The 12,334-nt window shown below is 38.1% G+C and overlaps 1 protein-coding gene across 1 annotated transcript in view; it reads right to left on the bottom strand.

Annotated features, from left to right (window-relative positions):
- The window catches only part of adcy7 (adenylate cyclase 7), a 52,698-nt gene that overhangs the window by 21,365 nt on the left and 18,999 nt on the right, over positions 1 to 12,334 (bottom strand). The window contains exons 2-6 of the mRNA XM_051114152.1: positions 7,272 to 7,385; positions 5,343 to 5,868; positions 903 to 1,109; positions 608 to 772; positions 313 to 462 (exon numbers count right to left, since the gene is read on the bottom strand). Coding sequence (XP_050970109.1) covers positions 313 to 462; positions 608 to 772; positions 903 to 1,109; positions 5,343 to 5,507 — 687 coding nt within the window. The 5' untranslated portion in view covers positions 5,508 to 5,868; positions 7,272 to 7,385. The remainder of the gene's footprint in view (positions 1 to 312; positions 463 to 607; positions 773 to 902; positions 1,110 to 5,342; positions 5,869 to 7,271; positions 7,386 to 12,334) is intronic.

The following is a 12,334-nucleotide window of genomic DNA, read 5'->3' as shown; positions in this document are numbered from 1 at the left end:
TCTACCATCTAGTGTTCGCACACACTATCAAATGGAGGATGCTTTGAAAGGCTACGTGTTCGACTGTAAACCTGCACCAAGTATTCACATCAAAACTGAAGCACACTTCAGAAAAAATTATCCTGTGTTTGTACAATAATCAGTTGTAGTCACAAAAATTCTTTAAAACAGAGAGATGATACTCTTGCACAACAGACAATATATACATTTATTTGAGCATGTATATTTACACAGAGCATTATTTGCATTTGTTTCTTCTATATGTTTGTTTGGCTGTGTCTGTGATTTGTTGGAGTGAAGTTGCATGAGCACCTGCTGTCTCTTTTCAATCTCCAGCTTCATGCGAATGCCAAGGCAGCGAAGAGTATCCTGAAATGTCTGCCTGAGAGCTCTCTCCATCAGAACCTTATGAAATGCACCAACCACACATCCACAAACAAACACCACAGCATTTGACAGCAACTAAAGAGAGAGACAGAGAGGGAGACTGACTTTTAACATTTTAACACTGAGGTGTTACATCCTTTTCAGCTTCTTTACATATAGTTTTGCTGAAGCTGAAAACCTGCTTTCCTTTTAACCAATCAGAAACCAGAATTTCTTTTACCTGATAGGTGATGAGCTTTCTGCTGTGTACATTAACCACTGTGAGGTGCACCGAAAGAACAATGATGTGAGAGAGAGAGGAGATGATACTCAAAATCACAGCGTAGCTCATCTGGAATGGCAGCATTGTGTAGACTGTTATGATGATGAAGAGGAAGAAGGGCACCTGGAGAGAATGAGATGAAGAGTGCAACACTAGCTTTTATTTAAAACTGACAGATATTAAATTAACATATTGCATGCTTCAATGCATTCATGTTTAATCTAAATAAAAGATTTTAGCTAGTGTGTGTTACCTGGTCCCATGGCTGTATTGGTATTTTAGCTCCTGTGCCGAAAATAAAGGTGAATCCCATTGTGAGGTGTGTGGCCCACACAGAGAGGCCAAGCAAAGTTCTCCATCTCTGAGAGAGGGTCTCTGTGCACACTAATATAAACACAGCCAGGAACAAACACAATGCTCCTCCCACAACTCCCACAAATACACCACGGACCTTGGCATCCTGAAATCACATACACACATGGAGAAAGCAAGGTGTTAAGGGCAAACATACATATCACATAAGCCAGCTCATTCAAGGGGTTTGGAAAAAGCAGTGTGTTTGTGTGTATGTAGAAGTGGGTGTATGCGCTGGCGTGCACAAGAAACAAAGAAATCTGCTCAAAAGAAATGTGTTAATGCGCTCTCTACAAAAACTTTGTGAATGTGTGTGTCTACACGTCTTTCTGTATGCAGTCTTTCTTGGAAACATTAGTTCTGCACATTAGTCGTCATGCAGTCATTAGGGGACTATTGCTTCCCACACTATTCCTTCTTTTTTTCCCCTAAAGGCAGAAAACACAAACATAAAAAACACAGAAGCCAAAAATCCTTAAAAAACTCAAGAGTTCACTTGATTCCATCTGTCACAGAGCTAACACTAGTTTAAAACCAGACACCATCTGAGTGAGCATTAACAACTGTAACAAATTCGTGAAGAGGGAAATACTGTACTTTAAAGTGCTCCTATTATGCCATTTTAAAGGTTGCTAATATTGTTTTATGAGACTCCCAAAAGTGGTTTACATGTATGCAAGGTCCAAAAACATTGTAATTTTCTCCAAAAAATTGATCTAATTTCTAAATGATTCGTAAACAAATCTCTCTAAACCCTCCTTTCCGTGAGCCCTCACTGCTGTGATTGGTCAGATGGTGCAGTCCTTTATGATTGGTCTACCGCGTACAGCGTGTGTCGAAAACGAAACGCCCATTGCCATAACTGAATGACAGCCCTGGAGTCAATACATGGGAAAGATGGCATCGATTTTACCATACCAATTCGAGCCAGAGTCTGACGATGAAACGACTGAAGTGGCTGATCGACAAGTTAGCACGGTCTACCGTGGAAAGTGCTCGCAATTTGCTTATGTAAGCGAACCGGGCACACCTCTATGTTGTAAACTTCAACATTGTATGCATTAAGGCGGCTTTCACACAGAACGCTGGAAGCACTGCGCTGGCCGCTGGGTTTAGTGCAGCCCTTCAGAGTGCAGCGGCAAAAGTTCAACTCATTTCAACTTTGACCGCGGCATGCGCGCCTTGGTCGAGGCAGAAACAAGCCGTCCTCGCACGGCAGAAGCAAATGAAATGAATGGGTTTCATAGCGCAGCGCTTTCCACATTCAGTGTGAAAGCTGTTTCGTGCACCATCCTTTATCATTACTCCAACTAATGAGACAGACAGACAGTCAAGCTGCATCAATCACAAATTTTTAAACTACAGTGGGCCCACAGCTGAACAACAGAACTACAGAAGCGAGATTTAGCCAGTTAGCAAGACACGTGTAGGGTTGTTACACAACATAACATACACAACTACGTATTTTGAACAATCGCTAGAAAATACAATCTTTGTAGATTAATCTTGAATATAAAACAAATTTACCCACAGTGTAGGATACAGCGTCTTCTGTATAATGTATGTGTACACTACATTTCCATGTGAGGTAAACCTGGACGTAAACATGGAAATTTCGCGACATAGAACGTGGGCGGACATTATGCAAATATGTTACTTCATGACGCATAGCTGTAACAGAAAAAGATTCGAATTCCTGACGACTCCTTCAGGCGACTGTAAGCCCACTCTTTTTTTATAGACTTTATTTATCGTGCACTGTCGACCTCACAACTTTGCAGATAGTTTATGTTCACATACAGCTACATGACACACTGCATGAAAGATCATATTTGAAAAGGCATAATAGGAGCACTTTAAAAAACAAAAAGTCTGATGGGCATATATATTTACATTTATGTATACACAACGATTAGTTCTGGTCCTCAGTTTTGATGCAGACTGGCTGTGCATTAGTGGATGGGATTTTTTGGTGAGTCTTTTGGCAGGTTATATCAATAAACCAGCACATGGTGAGTCATTTAAATTATCTGCTCAACCGAAACACTCAAACACACTGATTCATTCAGAAACAAACAAACAAACAAAAAAAAAAAGTGACTTCTGAGTGAGTCATTGAATCATTCACTATGCAGATTTGTTCTAAAACACACTGATTCAGGAAAAAAATCACCACTACAGAGATGTGCAATGGTCCATTCTGCTGTGGTTTCATTTGGAACTACTGTTGTTTGGAGGAGAATTCAATTGATCAAAAGTAACAGTAAAGTGTAAAATCAAGCAAATATCAAAAACTTTCCCAGCTCAAATTTTTGATTTTGCTCATATTTTTTCTAAGGAAAGATAGACATGTACAGTTATGAAAGCCAAAATATTAATAATGGATGAATATTTACTGAATATGAATATTGCATATGTACTGAGTAATCCACTATTTTGTAGAGGGAGGTCAAAAGGTCAATTTTCGATTTAGAGTCAAATTGCAGGGGCTTCAGAAAGATGGCAGCATCATAATGTTATTTTTATAAAGAGATTGGTAGGTCTGTTAGTAAAATCTGCTGACTTTAGCAATCTTTGTTGCATTATATGCCAATGGTGACCATTCAAAAATGGGCAAACAACTTTTCAAGTTTTTTCTCTAAAGTTTGCATGTCTGTGACTCAAGAAGTATTAATAATATCTTAATGCCCTTTTAGATACCGGGTCTTAACAATGTTTCCTTTTGGCGTCTTTATTTTTAAGGCCCTATATGCTTTGGTTCCAAAGATATTGGAATTTTAATATGGCTCCAGGAGTAAATCGTTAAAATGTACACATTTTCAGTGGTCAAAAACCAAATGGAGGTCAGTTTGCAAAAATATGATACTTCTTTCTTTTAAAGAGGAATGTCTGAAGAACAAATAATGTTGAAACTAGAGAGGTATCTTGTTTCCTTCTGTCTACATTAAACATACCCATCTGAGTGCCATAAATATTCTTTTTCCAAAGTTTGCATGTCTATAACTCAAAAAGTATTAAAGATACCGCAATATGATTTTAGATTTTAGTTGTTAATACATTTTTCTTTTGGAATCTTAATTTTCAAGGCCCAACATCATTCAGTCCCAGAGATACAGGGGATCTCAAATATTACCCATTTTCATTGGTTGATAACCAAATGTACGTCACTTTGTATACAGCTGATACTTATATTATTTAAAGAACAATGTCTAGAGAATAAATCATTTTGAAATTGTTAAAATTTCATGAAAAATACTTTTAATTTGTGTTGCGAAAATGAACGAAGGTCTTACAAGGTTGGAACGACATGAGGGTGAGTAATTGATGACAGAATTTTCATTTTTGGGTGAACTACCCCTTTAAAAAAAGACAAAGCAAAATGATTAAATGACACTATTAGGCTACAAGTCCCTACCTATGTTGGCAAATCACAGCACTAGGTTGACCCCACCACTCACCCACGCTCCAATGTACACACGCACCGCAGTGAGTCCTCCACTCATGTTCACCCAGTTAAGTCAACCACTCAGCATTACCACTGAGCTACATCACTTAACTTTCACACACAACAGAAATGCATACCTCAATCCACAAGCACACACAAGAAACACACACACACCTACATACTCCCATCATCCTATGGGCTTTGTGAAAGTTCAAACAAATAGAAAAAGGCAACACACACACACATGCCCACACATGGAGAGCCACACTGGTTGTAATTCTGTTCCTCCCACGGCCGGTTGGTGTTGAGAGAGGAGGTTACAGAAGTTTGCACAGATGGTATAGTGCTTATCTGCTAAAGAGATGAACAACAGCAGTACGGAAGGAGCGCTCACGGCCCCTCTTCACATCCAGCTGACTTCAGAGAGTTTACATGCGAGTTTATGTGAGAATGTGACTAAAGAGAGAGAGATTATTATACACTGTGCTACATATATTTCCCAAGAAAAAAACAAAACCCTAATGGACCTGGCATAAACTGCCAATTATTACAATTAAAACACTCAATTTCCTGTCACGGATAATGCCAGTTCACATCAGCATTGCGATTAGACTTCAGATTTCAGACTTCAGATTACGCAACTACAGAAGGATCAGCACCTCAGTCGCTGCAGGATTATGTAAGAGAGGCTGCTTCAATCATTAGAAACCATCTCAACAGCAGGGACAGAACAGATCCAATACATGTTGAAGATTATCTTTCCTAATTTTAAGTGACTTGTTCAACAGCACACACTTCCGTGGCCAGGTGTTTGACCTTGGGCTGACTTTGGATTGTGGGTGTGTGTAAGCATGTATATTGTATGAGCGCATTTACATGAATGAGGTATCTCACCAGTTTCAGGCTGAAGAAGAGCACTAGCAGTATGACACAGGTGAGCATGCTCAGTCCCAGCAACAGAACGAATGGCTGGTACTGGCTAATGCCTGAAAATTTTCTGTACAGTGCTTCCTGTTTCAACTTCTGCTCGTTCAGCAAGTACTTCCCTTTTGCTGGCATTCTGACCAATGGCAGTGCGGCGACTGAATAATACTGGCCAATCAGAGCTGAGTGATCAGATGCCACAAGAACACACCACCTCCCATCCAGCAGAATACGGCTATGCTGAAATCCCCATAGAAACCACGTGAGAGTGTGTGGGAGGTCATTCCAGTGCAGAACACTTCTGCTCTCCCCTCCACAGCACCATTCTGTCCATGTCCTTTATGATCCTTCTTCTTTCTGTATTCACTCTTTCAGCACTTTTCGCCTCCCTCTGGTGCCTCCTGGTCCTGTTGGAGAGGGCTTCAGGATAGCACGCCGTGTGTATGGTCGGATGAGAAGGAATGCAATTATGGATTCTTCCACAGCCCAAAAATTCCTGTCACACACAAAAAATAGAGCGAGTTAGATGTGCTACAATGTTAATACTATTATGACACCTCACAGTCATTCTGACTCACTAAAGAGCAAAGAAGCTAAAACTAGGAGCTTTTCATTTAAAAACCAACTTGATTTGTTTCAAAAGCTGTTGAATCATGCAAGTTTAGAGAGCATATTTTCAGGTCAAATCATTTTTATAAACACTGCTCTGTTCAGTTATTCCCACACTGGAAGCTTTCTGTGTCTGTAAAAAGGCTTTTGGGTAGAGTTCAACATTCGTGTGGATTCAGTCCTCTCTTCATTACAGAGCCTAATGCAGATGGCTGCTGTCCATGGCATCCTCAGCCAAACCTCAGCTACAACTCACACTGAGAAGAGCGGAAGTCTCCAAAGAAAACCCTGAGTGAACACTGCACACAGAGTATGTGAATTCTGCCATGCTGGACAAATAGAGACCTCGGTGTAGTGAGTGGTTAATGGTCTTACTTTGCTTGATTCGTTAGTCTGCAGTAGTCACACTGCAAACATGGAGACTGTGCAGGAAAGGAAAACAGTTTAAAAATTTGGGGTCAGTAAAATCTAAAAAAAAAAAATTCAGGGCTCAACGCTAAGGTTTTTTCCTACTTTCCCCAGTTCAAAATTTTACTTGCCCTGCCAACATTTTCACTGGCCCAGCCACAAAAAATAAAATAGTAGTTGTTGTTGTTGTTGTTTTGACCCATGTTATCTGTTATCTTAATTAGAGCTGTCAGTTTAACGCGTTAATTAGTGGAATTAGTGATTAACATGATTAAGTTATTTTAACGCAGTTAACTCACTGGCCCTGCCCCCAGGCCTGTACATCATCTTATATTTCATACAGTTGACTGTTAACTGTTAACAACTGTGTTGACTGTTTTTTTTTATACAACAATTCAGTAAATAAGCTGATATTGTGTTATATTTTAAACACTATATTATGTGTTATATTATTTTGCAGAGAACATGTTACCTTAGCAGAATTGTTGCACATCTCTGAACAACACAGCAGTGTTTAGTTTCTGAATGAATCCACATTTTTGAACAAATCATGTGAATAAATGATTCAAATGACCATTAATTAAGGAGCCATTTATTTAATTCCTGAATGAAACAGCTGTTTGAACGAACCGATTGAATAAAATACATTTACCACCACCTGCTGGTAGATTTAGTTATTTTGTTATTTAGAGTATAATTTCATAAAAAAATTAAAATAAATAATAATTCATTCATTCATTCCTTTTATTTATAAAGCACTTTACAACTGCACCTGCAGAGTGAAGTGCTGTATAATCAACATAACTTCAACATACAATCCAAATAAAAACACAGATACTAGCCCGACTCCTCAAAAGCTAATGACAAGAAATAATTTTTTACCCCAGATTTGAAATCATTTATGGACGTAGTCTCTCTAATCTCAGATGGAAGGCTATTCCAAAGCCTTGGACCTGCACCAACAAAGGCCTGATCTCCTTTCAGCTTTAAATGAGTCTGTGGGACAGTGAGAAACAACTTATTTGATGATCTTAAAGACCTTGATGATTGACAGAAAGTAATAAGCTCAGACACAAAAGCAGGGGCCATTCCATGTACTGCTTTGAACACATACAACAGAACCTTATATTTTATCCTGAAGCCCACTGGTAGCCATCTGAGAGAGGCCAAGATAGGAGAGATGTGTTGACTTTTCTTAGCACTCACAAGCAGCCTAGCAGCTGCATTCTGGACTAATGGAAGACGTGAAATAACAGTCTGAAAGGACCCCACATACAACACATTACAATAGTCCAGACAGGACAATATAAAAGCATTAACAAAATAGGTTTTAATCGAGCAAGAGACCTAATCTGGAAAAAACATAATAATAACAATAATAATAATAATAATAAAAACATTAAAGGGATCGTTCACCCAAAAACTTTTAATACTGTCATCATTTACTCTAACCTCATGTTGTTCCAAACCTTTCTTTTGTTGAACATAATAGAAGATATTTTGAAGACTGTTGGTAACAAAGCTGTTCTGGTTACCATGACTTTCATTATATGAACAAAAAATATTGATGTTTCTAAAATTACCTTTTTTTATGTTTCATAGTTAATGTTAGGCAGTTGTAGCCTAAATGTTTATGTGTAATAAATTTCATGTTGAATTAAATAAAATATTTCTTTCTAAAGCTTCGATTTGTAATGTCTACTTGATACTTTCTCATTTAACACAAAAATAGCTTTAAATAATCTTTTGTGGGTATTTTTCACAGTTTATTTTGCAATTAATTAGATTAATTAATCGACACATTGTGCAATTAATTAGTTTAAAAAATGTAATTAACTGACAGCCCTAATTCTAATAAATGAGATTATATGATATTAAAATTTTAAACACCAAATTTTACAATTTTTGATTCCAATTTCATTACTACAGCAAAAGCTACTAGCCTAACAAATACAAAGTTAAAGCGAACAGAAGGATAAAAATTAAACAAGATTTTTTTTTTCTTTCACTGACAGCAGTTGATAAATTAGGTGCAATCACTTTAAGAGACAATGCATGTCAAATATAATGATACACATCTCAATGTTTAAGATCAGCTAAAGGCAAATATTTTCAAGGACACTCACCAAGACAAGTATTTTGACATAGTTTATTATGTATTTGTCTGTTCAAGCACAAGAAGACGTGGAAAGAAACCAATTCGGTGGCTTGCCTTTTGCCTAAGACGCAGCTATATATGTGAATGCTGCACGCACAGAACACACTGAATGCAGGGTTCCCACACCTTGGTTAACTTCAAATTCAAGGACCTTTCAAGGACTTTCCAGGTCCAATACCCCCAAATTCAGGGACTTAACGTGGGAATACATTTCAAGTAATAGCAAGGTTACATCGTGTTGCCTTGTAAGATACATTGTTACAGTTTTCATGTGCACAGCACAACTATGCAAAAAAGCATATTATTCAAACTTCACAGCCTATTTTTGCAATGTTTCACCGTGTGTCTACGATGGTTGTGGTACCATTGTAGTAGTTTTGTGCGCGCGTGAAGGTCATTACCTCGTAACACGTAAATGTGTGTAACGAATCTAAATCAAGCAAGGTAGCATGCATAGGTCACGAAGTGTTGACGAAATAACACATTAGCTGACCAGAAAACTTCTTGCATAAAATAAATTCAAGCACTTTCAAGGACCTGTATCTATTTATGCTAATTTTCAAAAACTTTCCAGGGCCTTGAAATGTTTTTTTCAGATTCTCTCAAGGATTTCAAGGACCCGTGGGAACCCTGTGAATGAAGTTGTTATTCAAGTCATTTTGTGCTTGAATGCTTTAAAATCTCTTGAATATTCAAACTGGCAAGGTGTAGTTTTCTGTTAAAGTGCATGAACACACGAAAGAGAACTCGAGTTATCCATTTGAGTTTGCACGTTGTCTGAGACGCAGCTTTCTGCATGCTGTGCACACAGAATACAGCATGCGAGTACCAATGTAGTTGTCTTTCGTGTCTAAAAGACTTCATTTAGATATACTGGTTGACCTTCTTTTTTAACTAGCTGATTAGTTCATAGTCATCATCATCGCCATAATGACGCATCCCTGATCTAAATGTGACGGAAAACAATCTGCATTAGTACATCCTCATCCTCCGGTGGAGGAAATGGTCCACAAAGACAAGCAGAAAAGTCTCTGTAAATAAGCTACGTCCAAAGGTCATGATTTCTCATTGCAGGTTATAAATGTTTGAGGAGGGCAACCAGATGATCATGGAGGCGTAAGCAACAGCTTCACATTTGATTGCACACACATCATAAAACACACCTATGAGTAACCATCAAGAGTGTTTCAATTTGGCTATGCTGACGCATTGCTGACAACATGACTCAAACTCAAAAACAAGTATTATAGTGCAGTATTTTTGTCTGTGTTCTCATTTCCTGTAAAGTCATTGGATTACTAGGTAAGTATTATAAATAATCTCTAATACCACAAAAGCTTAAAGCTAAAGGACACTATTTAAAGGAGAAGTCCACTTCCAGAACAAAAATGTACAGATAATGTATTCACCCCCTTGTCTTTCAAGATGTAAATGTCTTTCTTTCTTCAGTCGTAAAGAAATTATGTTTTTTGAGGAAAACATTTCAGCATTTTTCTCCATATAGTGGACTTCTTGCCCCGAGTTTGAACTTCCAAAGTGCAGTTTAAATGCAGCTTTAATAGGTTTAATCTCCCATCTCATGTTCTCCCTCAACTTTAAAATCATCCTATATCATTGTTTTACCTTTTTTGTTAAGGGTGTTTGATCTCCTTTGCATGTTCACTTTGCAAAGACTGGGTCGGTGCTTCTGCAGTGATGTAGGATGATTTTGAAATGATTTTTGAAGTTGAGGGAGAAAATACGATTGGAGTTTTTCGACATACCCTAACTGTCTTGAACCTGAATACACAGAGTTATTTTTTAATGAAAATAACCGATCATTTCGTTAGAGAAAAACCCTCTTCCTCAGCTGGGATAGCTTACAACTGCATTTGGGATCGTTTGAAGCCGCGTTTAAACTGAATTTTGGAAGTTCAAACTCGGGGCACCATATCAGTCCAATATATGGAGAAAAATCCTGAAAGGTTTTCCTTCAAAAAACAATTTCTTTACGACTGAAGAAAGAAAAACGTGAACATCTTGGATGTTCTGGAAGCGGACTTCTCCTTTAAGGTGAAAAAGAAAAGAACAGAAAGCGAAGGACTGGAAACTACAACAGAAGCTCCAAAGCTCCACTGAAGTGCCCCTGAAAAGAAGCACAGCAAACAGTAGAGAGAGAGAGGCGGAGAGTCATAGAGAACTGGGATGCTCCGTGATTTTCTCTTTGTTAAGGGTCATTAAAGACTGAATGACAGCACCGTGTCACTCTCTCACTCTCCTAGACAAATGCACCCAAGCCAACAAGCGGCCTTTATATTCCCAAACTAAAGTTACCATGGCAAAGGAACAATCCAACAGGGCAATAACAGGAAGAAAGAAAGAGAAAAGGGTGGGAGAGACAGAAGGAATGAGAGTGAATAGTCTCTCCATGCGGAAACAGGGAGGGTCAAATCCTCCTGGCTGCTGTAGTTCCTGGAAGCGCACAGCACAAGAGTGGTGAAGCTCTGAACCTACGATGATCTGACGCTTGACATGACACAAGCACAGCTCTATAATCAGGCTGCCTCCTTAGAGTCAAATTTTATGCAGCTGCACATGAACAGTGCAGCACAGACAGTGATAGTGAGACATCATTAATGCTCCACACTATCAACAATACAGGACTCAGAAATCAAATGTGGCATTAGTAGAGTGTGCTGAGAATTAAATCACGTTTCAAACATTTGAATCCAAATGTTTTGAGGCAAAAATCAACATCATCATCATAATGCTGCATTCTCTCACCTGCCATCATACTCCCCCCTCATGTCGTTCCAAACCTATATAACATTCTTCTTTTCTGGAACATAAAATTAGACACAAAAAGATATTTTGAATAATGTTCTTATATAATGTCCTTAAAATAAAAGTTGATGGACTCTAATGTTGTTTGGACCACAGTGACTTTAAAAATATCTTATTTTGTGTTCCACAGAAGAAAGTTAGTCATACATGATAAAAAACTATATGAGAGTGAGTAAATAATGACAGAATTTTATTTGGTGACAGAATTTTTTTTTGGTTAAACTATCCCTTTAATACCTCTGTTTTTTAGTTATCTTAGAAACAAAACCCAAAAGTATTTAAATTGCTATAATTTCCCACTTTCTTATTCCACAACATCATAAGACGTGAAGTGTCCCTCGCTCACACTCATCTTTCATCTGCACTTCTGTGGAAAAACATGTGATGGAGAAAATAGAAGACAGGCAGACGGAAGTGCATGTGGGTCCAAATCTCAGCTATCTAAATGTGAATTTTCAGGAACTCCATGTGATGTGAGAGCTTGTGATGTCATTGGTCAAGCCCAGGACAGTGGCATAAAAGCCCCATTCTCTGCTTTAGTTCAGCAAAATCTATTACAAAATGAACACTTGTTATTTACTCTGCCTTTGATCTTTCTTTTGTTGTCCATTTCATCATGTAGAGCTGCACCATTCACTGAAACTTTAAAAATGCTGAATTAGGATTGCTTATGACTGTGATATGACTTTAATGCATTCATCTGCAAACTTAATGGTAATGCAGAGAGCAAAGATTAGAAACGTGACTATCTTCTGGTAGGGTGTGTGCACTTATAACATCATACACATAAGGTAAGCAAGCAAGCAGGACAAGTGGCCAGTTGCAAAAACTGCTTAGACTAGTCTTAAAAAGTTAGTCATCTAATTTGTTTTCTTCAAGACATAACTGTTGAAAATCAGTTCCAAGAAGGTAGATTGCTACTATCTGAATCAGAAAATTAATACTGATTATTTCTTGGCTATCT

The sequence above is a fragment of the Labeo rohita genome, chromosome 7 (assembly GCF_022985175.1).
Source record: "Labeo rohita strain BAU-BD-2019 chromosome 7, IGBB_LRoh.1.0, whole genome shotgun sequence".
NCBI classification, from domain to species: Eukaryota; Metazoa; Chordata; class Actinopteri; order Cypriniformes; family Cyprinidae; genus Labeo; species Labeo rohita.
Note: the sequence above shows the minus strand (reverse complement) of the source record. Positions and strands in the feature narration are given on the sequence as shown.